Raw genomic sequence first — 19,716 nt, forward strand, 5'->3', positions numbered from 1 at the left:
TGTTGGACACATTTCAGTTTGGTTTTCCATCCATAGACCAAGAACACTGTCTTTGAAAAACACAAAGGAAACCTTCTAACTGCTGGTTCCAGGCCAGGCTGGGTGGGGCTTGCAGCACCCTGCTCCAGAGGAAGGTGTCCCTGCTCATGGAAGGAGTGTTGGAACCAAGGTCCCTGCCAAACCAAGCCTTTCAAAGATTCTGTAATTATGAATTTTGTGGCTGTTTCTTGAAAATGGCCATTGTTTCAATTTATTGTGGGAGTGAAATATTCTGTGCACTTCTCCACCACTCTGTGATGCTGCCAAATTTATGTTTTGTAAATAAAAATTAATTTAATTTTTTCCTGGGCTACAGAGAGAGGCTGTACTGTGCTGGTAGTTGGGAGAACACAGGTTTTGGTGGCATTACCATCTACCAGTGCACCCAATTTTCTCCTTATCTCCTTCCAGTCTGCCTAGAGGAAGGGCTGGGGACTTTACTGGGGTGCCCAGATTCTGGATGGCCTGTGCTGGCTGGGGTGATGACCTCAGTGTGGGTGTGCAGAAGGGAAGACAGAATTCATAGTTAAACCTGTTTTCTTTCTCTTTCTGTAGCTGAAAGTATCAGTTCAGGATTCACACAAAGCTGCTCCTTTTTCTTCCCTTTGTGCATTCTCAGTCTCTGTAACCTGCTGCTGGGAAACAGAATTTAATCAGTGCACTGCTAATAAACTCTGCCTGCTGCTCTCCATAGGGTCAGGGGACACGGGCACAGGGCCCCAGATGAGGAGGGACATCTCCACTCGCTGTCGTGTCTTTACTGACAGCAGCAATTTCTTGCAATTAGGCTCCTGCAGCAGGTACTTAACCCTGGGGCAGCAGCTGATTGTCTGTGTTTAACTTCACTGCTCGATTTGAGCTCTGTGTTCAAACCCCAGCATCCCCCCCATAGCTTCCTTTCCTCTCTGTTCTTCCCCTGGTGGAGGGTTACAGAGCTCTGGCAATTGTTATTGATAATCTAAACCAACCTTTTCTCTTCTATGCCTCACCTTGAGAGAGAGGAGGGCCAAGAACAAAATGAGCTCTGTGACACTGAATAAGGAATGAGAAAAACTGGCCTTAAAAGTCAGCTTTTCTGTGAAATTCTAATGGCAGGAAAAGCAGTCTCTGGACATTGTTTGCTCAACAATTGACTGAGAACGCAGATTCCACTGAAGGATCACTGGAGAATTTGTTTCATTCAGTCACTAGAATCATCAAATCATTTAGGTTGGGAAGATAGTCCAAGTGTTGGCCCAGCACTGCCAAGCCCCCTGTTAAACCATGTCTCCAGGTGCTCTACACCTACATGTGTTTTAAATCCCTCCAGTGGCTGTGACTCTAAAAGTTCCCTGGGCAGCCAGTTCCAATGCCTGACCATCCTTTCTGTAGAGAATTTTTCCTCACATCCAATCTTAACCTCCCCTGGCCCAGCCTGAGGCTGTTCCCTCTCCTCCTGTCCCTGTTCCCTGGAGCAGAGCCTGACCCCCCCCGGCTGTCCCCTCCTGTCAGGGAGTTGTGCAGAACAAGAATTTCCCCCTGAGCCTCCTTTTCTCCAGGCTGAGCCCCTTCCCAGCTCCCTCAGCCACTCCTCACAGGACTCGAGCTCCAGACCCCTCCAGACTTTCACATCCCAAGGATTCCAGAAAGGCTCTGGCTGCTGAGTGTTTGCTGCAGCCCACCAGGGTAATGAAAGGTAGCAAAGCATCAGTGGGTGATGAGGTACTAAAAAACACTGTTCAGTCCTTGACTTTGATGTGAACGTTCCAAATGTAATTAATGGTTCAACCAGGCTGGAATAAAAATACAACACTTGCACAGTGAAATCCCAGAGACTGCAATTTTCCTTGTGTGGGTTCAAGTCTCGTTTCAGTAGATCTGTGGCAGCTGTTTCATTGTTTAAGCTTCTTAAAAATTTACTTTTTTTTTTTTTCCCCAAGTTCTTAGGACACATAGAAAATGTTACTTCAGGGTACATAGTTTACACCAATATCTGATCTTCTAAGTATTCAAATTGGGCTGTTCTGTTTCTATCTTGCTTTGGTGGGTATCTTTGTATAATTGAAGCTGAGATATGTATTAGCAGCTTTTATTCCACTAGCCAAGTGGAATAAAATAGTACTTTTCAGATATTTTCTTGCATTATTTGGAAACTATCATTCTGAGAATACAGAAATGGAGGCATTTGTCCAGTTTCAAATATCAGCACTATCATTATACATGAATTATAAATTTTCCTTATCTTTTGGAAGAAAATATTATGAAAAAGGTGATGTTAGACAGGTCCCAGAAATAGCTACAGACCTTTTGAGACTGAATACTCACAGAGCTAATAGGCAGTAGTTATACAGAGAGGACAGTAGGACCACTGCCCTTTAAAAACAACAATACAAAATCTCATCCTGGAAAAGGAGGTTTCAATAGCTTCTGCTGTGGCAGAAATCAGTGTGGCAACATGAAAACATTTTCAAAATTATATAGTCTCAGTATTCGGAAAAAAAGGAGATTGAAACTAAGAGAAGAAAACTAGAGAGAATATAAAGCTTTCCAGGGCCAGCTTCTGTTTGTTGATTTAATTCCAGTTTGGTTTCTCCCTCTCCGAAACTAAAATTTAAGTAGTTTTTACTTACTTACTCTCCCTCTACTTAAAGATCTAGACAGCCACCAGATGTCTATCTCTACACTTGCAGGGACACCTCAGGACATGGGTATTTGAGACCTGGTTTAGGACTGTCAGTCTGATAGTTCTTGGGAAAAATGCAGTGTAGTGGGGTCTGCACTATGGATTTTACCTTCCTGGTTTGTTACCAAACGTATCTATGGTTCACAGGCTGGTTATTCAATCAGAGACTCTTTCAAACTGTGTGTGTGTGATGGAGCTTACAGCATTTGCAGCAAGGTTTTGAGCAGAATTAGAAGCTGGTTATGAGAAGCTTCTAACACTTAGAGTTTGGGGTAGGAAAGGAAAGGGCAAATGTGGACAGGATAAGAAAGGAAGCTAAAGACTGCAGGAAATCTTCCCTACCCAGCTTTGGGCAGATGACTTGGTGAGGTGATGATCAGGTTGTTCCTTATTCACAGGTACAGTGAGAACATCTGACATCCATTAACCAAATACCCTCTAATTGCTGATTCACTCCATAACATGACTGATTTAAGGCAAATAATTGTATTTTTAAAAAAAAATAGAAGTGGTATAACATTATCGTGGTGGTGAATTGACATTTTCAGCTGCATTATTACATTTTTGTGAAATGCTTTTGCCTCATCTCAGCCACATTCTGAGTTGGTTGGGCTCTGCAGTTGAGTGCTTGGTGTAATGCAAACTTCAGTGGGGCAAATATCTGCATTTGCTTTTGCTTTTCTTTCCTTTGGATGCATCTTGGAATGAGGCTTGGCATTACCTTTGCTGTTTCAGAAGCTGAATATTTTCAGAGAACTATTCTTTTGTTGACCTAATTTATCTGTACAATTCATCTGCAGAAACATAACTTTCAGGGATTTATAGAAAATTAATGCTTATCACCTCATGCTAAGTATATATGGGTATATTCATGCATAAAAATTTCCTAATTTCTAAATTAATCTCTTTTTTTTTGTTTGACACTGAGTTAAAGACTCACTTTTAAGAGATGTTTTCTGGATGCTGAGGGATTGACATGATTTGTAGGGAAACCTAAACCATTTGCTAGCTTTAGACCCCTGGTCTTTTAATATCCATCCCATTTCCAAAGTGTCTGCACATGTGAATATCTATAAAAAGATGCAAATACTTTCCCATTGCCAGTCCTTAGGGGATTTTTAGCAGTAATACAGAATGTGCAGGTTGTTAAAATGTATTTTCTGCTTATGCATGAGTAGATTGAAGTCAGGGTGGCTGGTTCGTGCTTTACTTTAAAGAATTACTAGAAGGGTTTTTTACACTTTAATTATCTCTCAAAGAGGTGTGACTGGTATTCAGGAATCCTTCCAACTTTTTTGTTCCCATGAAAACATTTTTTTCTTAGGGTGAAGTCGTGAGAGACTATGAGAAGAGGGAAGAATCCTGAATTGCGATATAAATTAAGGAACTTTATGTGAAATTATGTATTTTCTGATTACCTTGTTCAGATATATATTGAGCAAAAGAGCAAATACCAGTTGAAGAAATGTCAGATAAACAAACCCTGACATCTGTAGAATTTTTATGGTCTGACTTATCTCAAACACTGATTTTACTCAGTCATCCTTCATTCTTTATATCTACATGTCTAGTGGCACATGCATTTATATTTTATATAAAGGGCAGAGTCTAGTCAGAGCATTTGAGTTAGGCTGTTAAAAATAAATTAAGGAACAGCAGGTGAAAATGATTCCTCCACATGAATATTCAAAGTTTACCTCAGCCAGATACTGTAGAAAGAATAATAAAGAGCAAAGAAACTTTGATGGGACCAAGGCATGGAGATGATCTGAAATTAAACTTTTATTGGCACCAGCTTGAGACAACTCAGAAAACATACTCAGGAGTGGCAGGATCTGCCTGTACGCCTCATTGCCAGAATATCCAGGATGTTGGAAATCCAGCATTGGATCCCTTAGTCTTGATTCTTTCACTCTGGGGCTTCAGTGTGAGCAGAGTGGGTTTGGAGGTGGCAGGAGGGTGTAGGGGCCATGGAGCTGAATTCAAAGCTGAGACACCTGAATCCATTCCTTCCCCGGGAGCCATTTCCTGTGTGTTTGCATCACTTAGGGCTGGACTCACCAAGGTCATTAAGCACTGTCAAGCAGGCCATCAGCTAGTATTATTTTTAATTTTTTTTCTTTGTAAGAATGAAGAAAGCACAACTTCCCCAATCCTTACCTGATAGAATCTTATGGGAATAAATCACACGGGAAGCCATTTTATTCATGGTGGAAAAAAACCCATTCTTGTGGGAATCCATAGGATTAGAGGATTTTAGGAAAGTTGGGAAAAAGAAAGGCCTCAGAGACAGTAAGGATAGTGAAATGCTAAAGCAGCAGAAAAGATATATTGGCGGTAGTGAAGACATGAGAAATAGAACAATAAAGCTGTGTAGTTTAGCTTGCTAAGTTGCAAAAAGTATATTTTAATAAATATTTAGAAGGTTAAAAATGAATAAGGCTCTGTGCTTTATCTCTTATAAACAAACCATTGTATGAAAGAAAAAGCTGCTATTGTTTTAATCAAAACTACATGTGCTTCATGTGATTAGATAGAACTACTGTCAATATGCTTTTGCTCTATGTAATTAGCTAAGACTAAGTCTAAGACTATCTTATAATATGTTGGAACATTAAATTTCCTTGGCCTACTGTCTGGATGGTGAGCTGCTCGCATCAATCCATTATCATAACCATAAAACTGATGCTGCTTAAATAAACAGCTCACAACACTATTCAGATGTAGTCCTGTTCCATTTGTGTCTGTATATAAAGAGCCGGCGCCAATTCTTTATTCACAGAACTCCTCTTTATACAGTTTTACAGATCTCGTGTGTGATTCCAATTGGTCAGTAGCTTTCTTTGCAATTACTTTTGTTGGTTAGTAACAAATTGTTATTCTGTATTGATTGGTCACTCAAACTCCCAGGGTATACATGCAGGAAAAGTTGTTTGTGAGATATAGTTTTCATTTTTCTAACTGTGTAAAACCAGTTTATACAGGTGCTGGGGTTTTTTACCCAGGAATAGATTGTTATGCTAACAGACTGCTCACAACAGGATTGGTTTCACATGGGAACTTGCAAAATGTTAGTTTTGACAAGGCCAGCCATTGATTCTAGGAGAGCAGGCTTGGTTTTATGAAGCCTTTCTTTATGATTTTTCTACCTTACTGCAATAGAGTCCTGTTGCCACTGTTGGATTCAGTGAGATTTCACAGGAATCAGGAGCACAACCATGATAGATGAGTAATGTGATTATTTACTCTTACAATTAAAAGGCAAATATCCAGTGTATATGTTAAGAGACATTTTTTAGATTTATAGTTATGTTTTACCCTCCCCTGTGTTGTTATCAGGGGTGGCCCGAGTTCAGGACATTTGGGAGGGTTGGCTCATTGCTATGGCAGCGCCTGACCTCCAATCAAGATTTAAGGAAGTGAACTCCACCACTGGACAGTGAAGAAGGAGATAATGGACAGAACTTTGGGAGGGGCTAAAGGGTTAAAAGGTGAAACCTCCATTGTGTGGTAGAGCACATGGTGGGGAAAATCTTTTGCTTCCCGTAATATTTTCTCTATTCAGTCTTCTGTTGGTTTTTTGATAAGGTTTTAATAAACCTTTCTAAATTTTTGGAAGTGAGTAGCATTTTTCACATAACCACTGTTCAGGTTCTTGTGACAGGAAATTTCCAGGCAAAAACTCAGGAGCCAGAATGCAGCTGTGGATCCGATGTTCACTTCCCAACCACTTTGTACATTGTACAAACAAGAACATCCAGAACTACTCACACATGGAATGAAGCACGTTAATGGATGGCTGCCTTGATTAAACATCAAATTGTGTTTCTGTTTCTTCTCCTGCTCCCCAGATCCCGTGCACGGGCCGCAGAACGTGGAGGTGGTGGACATCCGCTCGCGGCAGCTGACGCTGCAGTGGGAGCCCTTCGGCTACGCCGTGACGCGCTGCCACAGCTACAACCTCACCGTGCACTACCAGTACGTCTTCAACCAGCAGAAATTTGAGGCAGAGGAGCTCATCCAGACTTCTTCCCACTACACCCTGCGAGGGCTCCGGCCCTTCATGACCATCAGGCTGAGGCTGGCTCTCTCCAACCCCGAGGGCAGAATGGAAAGCGAGGAGCTGGTGGTGCAGACTGAGGAGGATGGTGAGTTGTGGCAGGGTTGGTTGGTTGGGTTTGGAGGGAAGAGTTGTGTTCAAGTTGTAAATAACAGCATAACCCTCTGTCCTACAAGAATAGTGCAGCTTCTCTGGACAGTGTGTGTGTTTTGAGTGTAAAACTTGTAGGTTTAGATGATTTCCATTTCACAGCTGTGTTCTTGAAAGGGTGAAGATCTCTAAAGTGCTTGGGCATGACAGACACCAGTCTGAGAAGCTCTTAAAGAGCTGTAGGTTTAATTTTTCATGTTCTGAACCACCCAGCAACTTCCTTTGTCATGTGGGCAAATGCAGTCCTGTATTTATTGATTTTTCTTGTGCCTTCACATAAAAGAAGGCATGCCAAAAAAAATGTATAGTTCCTTCTTTTCCAGAGTGTAGCTTTTCTTAAAGGTGATCTTCTGGACATCACATTTTATAGAGATCTCAGAAGCAAAATTAATTGTGGGTATAAAAGAACGGTTGTGGATATAAAAGAACAGTTTTCTAGAGGAATTGATAGAAAGCTCCAAAGTGTTGCTATCCCACCGGAGCTATTTCAGACCAAGGACTAACTTCCTCTGCCTGGGCTGTACAAGTTGCTGCCCTGAGATTCTCTTAGCTGAAAGTGCCTCCTCCAACCCCATATATAACATGGGAAGACAAAAAAGGATAGCAGATATTTCAGAAAAATGAGCAGGGTTTTTATCAGACAGGCTTGGGAGTGCATTTAGTTGGTTATCTCTCATGGCATTTACATTTTGCTGGAGTAGGTGGATTTTTTTGAGCTGGCCTTGTAGCTGTAATGAAATATAAATCTTGCATTGTTACTTTACTAAGCAAATCAATCTTTTCTATGGATGAAGGTGTGCAGCCCCTTAGCATCTCCATACCAAGGTGCTGTCTGGCAGTTTAGGTGGAAAGTTCTGCTGTTGTGTAGGTGGAGAAGGACAAATTAAATTCCCTGCTGCTGCTCTGCTGTACTGGAATAAAATCTTAGTGAAATTAGCATCATATTTTCATGGATTCTGATTTTATTTGTCACTTAGTGGTTACATTACGGTATTGTTATTTGAACCAAAAGTTGAAAAATAAGCCTTTCACATTGATAGTAGCTTGGTAATGGTAGTGCCTTGAGGGATTTTAATTTTTAATTTAATTTATTTATTTTTAACATTCCGCATCGTGTCTGATGGCCTTTTGGTGTCTCATGTGTGTGCAGCTGGAGCTGGTGCAGTTTGTAACACAGTTTGTCTGGGTTCTTTTCCCCTGCAGTTCCTGGACCAGTTCCCTTGGAATCTATCCAAGGAGGACCTTTTGAAGAGAAGATCTACGTTCAGTGGAAGCCTCCAAATGAGACAAATGGCATCATTACACTCTATGAGGTGAGAAGAACAGATTGTTCAAGGAATACGTGCCACAGGGCCCTTTTCATGTGTGTTTAAGCCAATCCTGAGCTCTGAGAGATCTCAGCAGGTGCTAAAATAAGCCTGATTAAAATAGATAAGAATCTTCAAGATAGTCTGTTGCTACCACTGAAAAAAAATTCCCAGTTCAAAAAAGAGAAAGATTTCTTTCCAATATTTGTGGCAAATTGAGAGCCACACATTTCCCCATGTCTCAGGTGCCCTGTTTCCTTCTGCAGTAGCTCCAAGGTCTGTTTGTTTTCCTTTTTTTTTACTTCTTGAGGTAAAACACTGCTAGGTTTTATAGCTACACACAGTAACTGATTCCTCTTTGACTTCCACCTGTCACAGTACTTCCTGACAATATCAGCAGAAAGTAACCATCAACTCTTATATCTTTTTGAACATTTCAGTGGTAATATTTGTCCATCCCAACAATTTATCTGATTACAAAGTAGAGCAGGTTATGAGATGATCACTGACCATCCTGTGCCAGATGAGAAATAAACAATTTAATCTGAATATAGAGTTTTTCAGAGGTGGTGTTTCTTGTGAAGCTAAGGAAGTGTTACTGCTCTCATGTGCTCCTGGTAAAACTCTCCATAATGTCACATACACCCAAATATGTGGAACAGGAATGTAAGAGGAGGGACTCTTTAGGGGATCATGTGAAATGAAATACAGTCCTACAAGAGAAGGTAAAGGCACTTGGATTGAATAGCAGAAAGTGGTGCACCAGTACTGACTGAGCGTGTGTCAGTTTATGGGTTCAGTATTTACCTCTGTAAGATTAGAGAAAGGTAAAAAAAAAAATTGTTTTTATGGTCACATAAACCCCTCATTGTGGTTTGTACAGCATTTTCTGACACAGAGGAGCAAGAACCAGTATTTCACTGTATTTTGTGCTTTTTGTACAAACTCACTTTAGAAAAGTCACAGGTGCAAGAAGCAGCTGTGACACCACCGATGAGGTTCTGCCTCTTTCCTCTTCCCATCCAGCCTCTCCATTTGGGACAGGGTGTCCTGTGATACGTCACTCCCAGGTGTCCTTTCTAGCACTGGCTCTCTCTGTGACAGTCACATGGGAAAAATGAAGCAGGTTTCACATCACTGAGATCTTACACTCCAGCATGAACAACGAATGAAACTTTCTCCTGCAACTTCACTTTTAGGTCATCATTTGGCTCACAAAGGCCAGACTGAGTTTGACACAGCAACACTAAACAGATGAACAGAATTTTCTCTTGCTAATTTAGTGTCATTTCAGCCGAGCTGAAACCCTTGACTAAGTCTGGAGTCATTGTTGGTCACTGTGGAGACACTTACGGAAATGCGTGCAGGTGCAAATCATTTGTCAGTGCTAAAATAGAACCAGCCCTTGTCATTTCATGGTCTTTGAGGGTATCTGTGTAAGGAATTAGGCAATAAACCTCGGTGTGTTTTAAAGGATTAGTCTGAATAGAATGTTACAAGTTCATTTTTTTCTGGCAACACAGGTGACCTATAACAGAACATTAAAATGACCCAAGTCAAATGATGCAAATGATTCAAAAATAACTCCTTTTAATTTTTAAAGAAGCAGTTTCTTACTAAAATATTGCCTTGGGCTCAGCTTGTTGAAAGGACTTCAGCAATCTGAGTAGATTTCTGGCAGAGCAGCTGCATGAGACACTTTAATGCCTGCAGGGTTGTGATGCATCATGACAGTGCCTTTGCCCCTGAAGTCATATCATTGCTCGAGTCTCAGAGGAGGCACAAACAAATTTTTCTTTTCTGATAATGACTCTTTGCATATTTGGCAGCTGGAGACAAAGAGAAGTCAAGGTGAATTCAAACTCTTCCCTCTTCCTCTTTTTCTTAATCCCCCCCCACCTCCAAAAGGATAAACATCTGACTGCTAGAAACACCATGAGAACCACAGTGCCTGGAAGCTGTCACGATGAAAATGTTGTCTATTCCTGTCCCTTCTTCCAGATGAAAATTCTACAGAAGCTTTCCACTGTCCATGGAAGCCTGAGACAAGTCCATCAACTGGAGATAAAAATACAGGAGAGCAGTTGCACAACCTGGAGAGGTGGCCAGGGCACTCTCAGGGTGGTGTGCTCTGTTTGGAAAGTGGGGATCCCTGCAGATGGAGCCCACACAATTCCTGTACTGGTGTCACTGGGAATTCTGCTCTGTCCTTGGAGATTCAATGACCTTCCAGCTCTCTGGAAGCTCTGCAGTTATGTGGCTGTTATTAGGGAGAAAAAACACAAAGGCCTGTGAGCATCTATCAGTGAAAAAAAATAAGCCCTGCAGATTATTTATAAAGTATTATCTCTTTATGAACTTGAGTTAGTGGTGTCAGGTCCTGCATTACACCTGGAGGTAGCTGGCTAAATTCACACATAAGAATTGTGTCACTGAGAGTCTCTCAAACCCCTCTGGGCACAAACACTCTTAATAAAAACAAATAAAACCCCACCTTCTCCCCCTAAGTAATAGTTCCCTCCTCACCATCACAATCTGATTCATTGTATCTGGATATTGTATTTTCCCTCTAATTCTGTTAAAAAAATGTTATGAGCTTCTACAACGCTTCAAAATAATCATGCTGTCTATTCTACTTGCATCCCGCTTGCTTCCCTTTGGGACTGATTTTCATCTCAGGTCCCTAATCATTCTTGCAGCTCCCTGCCAGATGTCCCTATAACCCAAATTGCTGTTGCAGTTTCCATATCCACTGCTTGGGTGCCAACTGGGCTGGGATTCAGCAGCACAACCTTCAGCATGTCTTTTGGCAGCCAGAAGCACTAATTTCATAATGACTGAATACTTCCTAAGAGCCTAAACAGAATGGAAGCACCTTCATGAAGCTTTTTGACTTCTGCAAGTCTCTTCTGATGGGTATTTTTCCTTCCAAATGCTATTGCTGCCTTTTAACAAAGCAAGAGTGTTGCATTTAAAAGTGGTTTAACCCCCTCTGTGTTGAGAATTAATTGTTTCACTGGGTACATTAACAGCTGGATTTTTAAACAGAGAGGCCTTTTAGATCCCTTGTAGTTGCTGTTCTAGATCCTTCTCTAATTGCAGTCTCTTTCTGGGGAGCAGAAACCTCTTGTTCAAGACAACTTGGAAAGCTCTGGGAATTACAAATCAGTTAATCAGTGTGCTGGGAAGATTAGGATATGAGCTGGGTAGAAAGGGAGAATGGAACAGATCATTCTGGGATGCTGGGGTGATGCCTTGTGCAGGCTGACCTGGAGCAGAGGCTGGACAGAGCTAAAGAATAAAGCAGGGATTTATTAAAAGGATCTCCTCAATGGATCCACCTTGGGCAGCACAAGAGCCCAGCCAGGGCTGCACCCAAGATGAACCAAAATGGTCACAAAATGCACGACTCCTCAAGGGGTCTGTCACTGTGATCAGTTCTGCTCCATTTGCATGTTGGAGTTCATTGTCCAATTCCAGCTCCAGCCCATGCAGTCCTATCCTGCCTGTTTCTCTCTTCTGCCCACGTTGTTTGTGCTCTTGGGCTGAGATTTGGATCATTTGTCCAGCTGGAGAAGGGATTATTTTGTCTCCCTGCTCTGTGTAGAGCTCACCATCCCCTCATATGAAGCCCAGACCCACACACTAAAGCAGCAGGGAATCTGAAAATATATAAGCTAAAACCTGAGGCACCAGGGGAAGCCAGCAAAGCTCATAGGTGTGTGGTGAGACAGGAGGTGTCAGTCTGTCTGTCCATCAGGAAAGCCAGGGAGAAGCACAGCTACTGTTGGAAGAAACAGAGGGAAAGCCTAAAGCCTGTAACAGGTCCCAGGTGGCTTCAAGGTGTGTAGGTACCTACAGGAGGCAGGCAGACCAATCTGTGCTCAGAAGCCCAGCTGAGAGCAGAGCTGGGCTGTGCTGGTTCCTTGGTTTGGGTAAGATGCTCCACGCAGAGGGTTCTGCATGTGACACTCATGGAAGAGGCACTATTGCACTGGTATTGTCCTTGTTGTCTCTGGGAGCAGCCTGTGAGTGGCACAATTCAGTCATATCTCACTAATCCTGCCCCACCATCAGTTTCTTGGCAGACTCAAAGCACCACAACTTGTTGAAATTTTTATTTTACTCTTTTTTTTTTTTAACCAGTCCTGAAAAGCTGTTCTGCTTTAAAATCCCTAATAATCAGATTCTGCTCATTGTCCTCACACCATGTGGGAGTTCAGCTTCAAAGCCTTTGTGTACAAAGACATGCAACAAAGATTTATTCCTTTTAATTTATTTTTTCCTAAGTGTGTGTAAAGTCAAACTACCATCAAACAGACGCTGTCACTGGGCTGCAAGGGCAAGCAATCTAATTTAAGGTCATAGCCCAGCTTTGGCACTAAAATTCTTCTGCTTTTAGATGACATGAGGTTATCTAAGTGTATGTTTAGTGCAAACTTGCATCTAGAAAATTTAAGTAAGCAAAACTTATAAATAATATCTGCATTTTGCTGTTCCTTTGGGCAGCTGAGAGCTTTCAAGTGCACTCTGGAAGTGATGCTGGCTTTTGCCTTTGTAAATACATTTTTTGTATGTATTCTATTTCTCAGAATTGTCAGTTTTTAGAATATTTCACCCTTAAACAGGAAGAACAAAGGGGAAACCCACCTATCATTGCTGTCTGAAGTACTTGTCACATTGCTTTAGGGAAAGCATTTTTAGGGATATTGAAATCCTAACAGCATTTAAAGGGTGGATCCCAAATATTCAGCTTCTTGGCTGGAAATATGGCTCCCAGACTGGTGAAGTCCTTTCAGTGAGCCATGCCTAAGAGCAATATTGAAACAGCAAATTGTCCTTTTAAACATTATAAAGTGCAGTCCTGTAATCACTTATGTCCTCATCTTTAGGATTGTTAAATCCCTGGTGTTTTGGGGAAAAATAAAGATGTATTTGCAGCTTCTAACTAGCTGGTTTTGTCAGTCACTGTTTCTGAAATGCTGTAAATCTCTATTTTGATGCCAGGAATAATAATACAAGGGACTTTCATACACAATTTCAGCTCTTTAATGGGATGCTTGGAGCCTAGTACATCTAATCCCAGTGGATTTGAGTTTAAATTGCACTTCAGAGGCTACAGATCCTCTTAGTTACCATGTAAAATTGCAGTCTGCCCTTCTTCATCTCTCCAGTTGCCAATATGCCATTTCTTCTCCATCACCTCACTCCCTTTTGCAATGCAGGAGAGGTTGTTACATGCAAACTGCCTCTTTAGAGTGTCTTGCACGAGGTCAATATTTGTGGGATGCATTGCCTGTATTTATAAAAGGGTGGAAACAAATTTCTTCCACCCTTGACCCTGGAAAGTGCATGCTTATTATAACAAAAAGCAGGATTATCTGGTGTGATAGCTACGCAGGGATATGCATCCATTTCTATTCATAGCCCTTTTCTAAGCTGTTCAGGAAACCTGATTTTTTTTTAGATTAAATCTTTCCTGCTAAAAGGTGTTGCAAAAAAAAAAAAAGTTTCCCTGGATAAAGCTGCAAGGGTTGGGAACTCAGCTTGGCTTAGTCATTTGTTTGTTTATTTAAAGGGTTTGGGGGCTTTTTGTGGTTGTGAAGAGTGAAAAATGGCTCCCACAAGAAGGAAAGCAACAAGCACAAAATCTTGCAACCGATTTATATAAAGCTCTACCGTTGAAATAGTAGAAAGATGACAATTGTGGGAAATTGCCTTCAGTGAGAAGTGGCTTTGAATGTTCCCATGAAAATCAATCATGTTACAGCCTCTCGATTGCATTCCATGGATGCAGGAGACTCCTGGGATGGAGCTTTCTCACTTAGACTCAGCTGGGGCTGCATTTAGCTGAGCATGAGCAGAACATCCTGGAGACCCTGTCAAGGGTTCAAAATGCAGGCAGAGAGCAATTAAAGATGGGGTATTGGGTACTGGTTTTATCAATCTGCAGGGACCTTGTTGGGAATTATTCCCTCTTCATCTGCAGCACTAATGCTGTTTACCTCTGACACTGGATTTATCAGATGTAGTCTCTCGTCTGTCCAGAGTCCATGAAAGTTAATTACATCAGGAATAAGGGGTTTACTGCATCTGTGTTATATTGAATTAGACTTCTTTAATAATCTAAACCAGCAATGGAAGTGTGTGGCCATGTGTCATCTGTTCAAGTCTGAAGCTCTGTCAGCCCTACGGAGGCTGTGTCACCCTCTCAGTGACATGTAAGGAAAGCTGCTCACATCCAGCAGCTCAATTAGGTCTGGAGTTTATGGCTCTTAGCACAGAAGGGCCCTGGCTGAAGAGAAATTGTTTCTTTTATGCCTGCTGACTGTAGTATTTACTGAGCACTTGGTGAACAGGTTGGTTAAACGCTGCCAGTGTTCTGGGCTCCACTTAATAAAGATTCAGGCCAGAATAAGGGAAATGAACGGCGCTGATTGCACTGATTTATTATCATTTCTTGGCAACTGAGAAGGGTGATAAATCTGAGCATTGCTCGCTCTCTCAGGCGCTTGGGATGCTGTGTTAGTCACAGATCCTGTGGCTCTGTTCCTAGAACAAGGCAGGGCTCATTCAGAGAGCTTTCCAGTGAAACTTGAGCATCACAAGGTCACAGGAAATATCTTTCCCCCCACCCCGCAACCAGTGGCATCCCACAGAGAGCTTCTGCCCTCCACCCCCATGCTGTTTAATCAATTTTAATACATTAATAGGGTGTATAAACTCCCCTGTCACCATAGAATATGAGCACGTGCTTGAGTGACCCTCCTGCCAAACTCAGGGTGTTCAGTCAAGGTGGCTTCTCTGACCATGCAAGGGAAGCACAATTTGCCTGTGTGCAATAACACAGAGGGCACCAAATGCAGCAGTTCTGGTGGAACAGGATGGTTTTCCTTCCCCATCACCTTTGGATACATCAGATGCCGTGGGAGGACTGGAGCTGGTTTGAGCTGGGTTGATTTTAGGTGCTGTGGGGAGCTGATAGGAGTTAGGCTGGGCTCTGTCTGCCTGGCACGACCCGGGGTGCTGGCTCTGCTTGGCTGCTCCTGCCTCTCCAGCTAAGGACAGCAGCAGCAGGGAGTTTACTCCAGATGCAGGGTGGGGGTTTACTCAGGGATTACTCCTTGTTGGAAAGAGCCAGCTGTATTGATGCTTTAGGATTTTAGCTTTTCTATTTCCCATATATTTGTAACCCTGCAATTGTTCAGTGTACAGCTCCAAACCCCACACACAGTGTGAGCTGCTGCTTTCCCAGTTTGGGCAGACACAACAATTCCTCTCCAGGCTGGGAATCAAGGACACCTCCCTGCCTCAGGGCCCGGAGATGGAAACAAAAGTGAGTTGGGGGGAGCAAACTTGGGGTAAATGACTTCATTACCTGGAGCTGTAATTGGAAGATTAACCCCCAATATGCAAATGGACCAAACTTATAGAAGTGTGAAAACCCATGACCCATGGTCCATTTTTGGGTGTAGCTCCTGGGTGAGCTTCGTCTGCCCAAAATGTACCTGAAGGCCCTTCAATAAATATAACTGCTTTTTATTCCCTAATATTATCTGGCCTCTGATTTTAGGTAGCCCCAACAAAGCACCAGTTTTTTATTGCTCCTGTTGCTCTCCACCCTGTCCCAGTTACTTTAGCACAGCCTTAAACTTAGGGAATGTTTAAATGTTTCCCTAATTAGGGATGCTTTTCTGAATAAGCACCTCAAAGAGCTTTTGAACAAACTTCTTCAAATTATATAGGATTCTTAATTGTGTGTTACTCATTTGCTGTTACTTGCAAGATGTGCTTAACTTGGGAGCATTTGTTAATGATGCTTTTTAAAATCCTGTGGTTTCCAGTAACATCTTAGGAAGAAAATGAGAAGGTTTTTCTGAGAAACTCAGATGTCAGGGTTTTTCAAATGTATGACAACCTCCAGGTAAGTAGCATACTTGTGTTATAAATAGAATGAATCAACTGTTTAAAAAAAATGCTTGATCAAGCTTTTCAGAAATAAAAGCATAATGTGGTCCCTTGAGCACAACAATTTCTTTGATTACCTTTTTATTGTTCTTTTGAAGCCAATAGACATGCAGTGATATAAATCCCATGCAAATGAGAAGATATTTGGTTACAACAACACTTTTTTTTTAGGAGCTGAATTATTTTAGTGTGCACATTGTGCTTTTTCTAAGCCAAACTAAATGATAAGAACTGAAAAAAACCTCCAACTTATTCTTTCTTGTAATGAAGTTCAATTTTAAAACATCCTTTTGTAGATACATCAGCATCTTGTCTTTCTTCTTTCCAATGTTTTTTTTTTTTTTCCCCAGAAAAAAATACCATTTCAGTCTATTCTTTTTTCTTCTCTATAGTGCTCATTCAGGAGAACAGCTGATCCTTAATCCCATTTCCTCCATCTCATCTTTTCACGTGGCGGTGTACCTATGCAGTTAGAGTACTACAGAGCTCTTTAAAAACTCCATTTTCACATCTTGCATTATTTTGTTTACCAAAATGTAGCAGTTAGCTAAGTTGAAAGCAAACTGCAGATGCATGTTTGCACTTCCTTCCTAGATTGTGGGGTTTTTTCCCTCTGTTTCATCTTCAGTACTGTTTAATTTAGAAAATACATACAGCTGGATAATTCAGGTGTGGTGATGGTTTCATCCTGATAATGGATGCCACTGAGGAACTTTGAAAAGGGGGAGAAGCCAGTCAAGGTGATCTTTGCATCACCTTCAGCAGTATGGATGTGAGGATGCATGGCTCCTTTTGGGAAATTCACCTTGTTGCTGTCCTTTGTGTTTGTGTCTTGGAGCCAGTCTTTATGATCCTGCCATCCCGTGGACAGGATGGGTTTGGGTTTAGTTTTCTGTGCCCTGCTCATTTACCAGTTTCTGTCACTTGGAGTCCGCTGCCTCCTTTCTCCTTCCCTGTTTCTCTTCCCTGTTGGTTTCGCTTTTCCCTGATCCTGCTCTCCCTGCTGTCCAGGTGGTATTGCTGGCAGTGAGGGTGAGGTGCCTTTCAGAAGAGTGAAGGCTTTAGCACAGGGAGAACTTTTCCTTTTGTTCTCAATTCACCTGCTTTGCCCTGAATTTGGGAAAAGTGACTTAGGATGAACTTGGATGGGGCTTGGAGCAAGCTTGCCTAGTGGAAGGTGGCAGGGGGTTGGGCTGGGATGATCTTTGAGGTCCCTTCCAACCCAAACCATTCTGTGAGGCAGACACTTGACTTGGAGAATAAATAGAAACACATATCTTAAGATTCAAGTGACTGAAACGACACCATCTCACAACTGTCAGTACAGTAAGAGCTAAGACTGGTGTTTGATCTATAAATGTGGCCAAACCATTCTGTACACACGTGGGCCTTGCTGCTGCTGCTGCTTTCTGCTGTGCAGCAGACCCAGCAGCTGTGTGTGATGCTGCTCACATCCCACTCACTGGTTTGGGGGCTGTTCCTCGCCCACAGCTTTCCCTACACCCAGTGTATCATGGCAAACCACAATGAGGGGTTTTAGGCAGAGCTTTCAGCATCAAGGAATAACTGAGGAACAAGCATGGAGATTGAATAACTGCCTCAATGCTGCAGTCCTATCAAAGCAATTTCTATAGTTGTCATTTTCTGCTATTAAGCTGAACAATGAGGCTCTCCAATAAAATCATATGAAATAACAGCTCATTAAAAGCTCTCCTTAATATATAGCATGCTAATTAATGTCAGTGGGGTGCAGGCTTGAATGGCAGAATAGACTATAATGTTTAGAAAGTAGGTAAAATAAAAGAAGATATTTTATCGTTAATGACCTTTTAGTAAACCTAATGAAATCCTTAACGGCCTGAATACATTACTGAGGCACTCCCAATTGCTTTGCTACCTAGTCCATTCTTCCTCCTTTTCTCACAGACATTAAACTTGGCTTTGTTTATAAAAAACAAAAAAATGCCATAAGGAAATATTTCCCAAGGAAATATGAAGAGGAAGAAAGAGTCTGTGCAAAAGGAGGAGACTTCTCAGCCCTGCTACCCCTGGTCCTGGTCAAGGCTGCGTGCAGGACCATGTTCTGTCCTGCCTTGGCTCTGCTCCCTGTGTTTGTATTCAGGTTTAATTGCCCCTGTGTTTACGTGGCTCTCAGTAAATAGTCCAGGGAGCCAATGGGCCTCTTTTATTCCCAGGTCTCCCTGGGTTAACTTCCATATTCATTCCTAATGAATAGCTGTGCTCTGGCTTTTTATACTCCTACCAGCCATGCTGTGCTTGTGCTGTGACTCAATTAAAGGATTTTATTCTGCAGGGCTTTTAGTCTTTCACGTGTTGCCAGCCTTAAATATAACTTGCAAATGATGATTAACTCTGCCTTAACCTTATCCCAAAAGGAGTAGCACAAGAATGGAAAAACGAAAGGCCTTTGGTTCCTCCCATTTCCTGGGTGAAAATCAGTGGGCTGGGGAAGGATGTAAGTGCAATAATTGCCTGGCTTAAAGTGAGTTTTAAGATGGAAAATGTCCCCATTCATCTGATCATAAAATACATTCTTCAGCTCTTTACTTTTCCAGCACTGAAGAAGGATCAGGATCGTGCACTAACCTGTTCACCAACCCTTCCCTGTCACTGGAAGATAAATTCCTTCAAATTACTCCCTTTGTGCCATACTTGGTGCAATTAACTTTAGTCCCCTAGCCCGAAATGTCTGAAACTCCCTGATAAGATTGAACCTAAGTCCATCCCAGCTGCAATCTGAAGTCACCTGCAGTAATAATTGTTCCTAGGAAGCCCAGGCAGCTGGGGAGTCTCAGAGGAGAGGAGCCCCTGGCTTGCTGTGTAATCGTGTTTCAATCAGCTTCATGGAACCATGAAATGGATTGTTCCCCAATGTTCCTGCACTCTAGAGCACACACTCTGCTGGGCGAGCCAATTCCTTGTTTGGCTCCAAGCACAAAAAGAGCTTCTTGTTTCCCCTCCCAACCCTGCAAACCAAGCAGGAAAGGAGCACAAATCACCTTGAAATCAGAATCTGAGATCATAGCAGCATCAGCCAAGCCTGTTTTGTTTTCCCAGTCATCCAGTGAGTGGTGCTTTAGGAGAAAGATGCCCAGGCTGTTGGCTGTGTGCAAGGGGGCTTGGATGAATGACAAAGCCAGCAGTGGTGATGAGCAGGTGGTGATCAAAGAGCTGCAGGAGCTGCAGTCTGACAGGAAAGAAAACTTAGCCAGTGTCTTGTAAACGTGGTGTCCTCTTGGATGGAGATCCTCTCCCCTCTCTTCTGGAGCTGGAAAAAAAGAAGATGCTGTGAAGACACAATCCTCAGGCAGTGAAGGATATTCTTTTTCAGATCCTTGCAAGGAAGGTCTGGTCATGTCTCAACAGAATTTAATTCCCATTTCAAACTCCCACATTTCAGGAATATTTTGGTCTTTCAACATTAGTGAAACTTCATTTGAAACAAATCCAAAATCAGCTCACCTGTGAAAATTCCAGGAACCCCCTCTTACACTTGAGTCTTGTCCCTG

General features: G+C 42.2%; 1 protein-coding gene across 11 annotated transcripts in view; it reads left to right on the plus strand.

The window, feature by feature from the left end:
• The window catches only part of PTPRT (protein tyrosine phosphatase receptor type T), a 445,906-nt gene that overhangs the window by 285,602 nt on the left and 140,588 nt on the right, over positions 1–19,716 (plus strand). For all 11 annotated transcript variants that reach the window (XM_064391854.1, XM_064391853.1, XM_064391856.1 and 8 more), the window contains exons 8-9: positions 6,553–6,849; positions 8,115–8,224. In XM_064391854.1, the coding sequence (XP_064247924.1) occupies positions 6,553–6,849; positions 8,115–8,224 (407 nt within the window). The remainder of the gene's footprint in view (positions 1–6,552; positions 6,850–8,114; positions 8,225–19,716) is intronic.

This window comes from Passer domesticus, chromosome 16 (assembly GCF_036417665.1).
Source record: "Passer domesticus isolate bPasDom1 chromosome 16, bPasDom1.hap1, whole genome shotgun sequence".
Lineage (NCBI taxonomy): Eukaryota > Metazoa > Chordata > Aves > Passeriformes > Passeridae > Passer > Passer domesticus.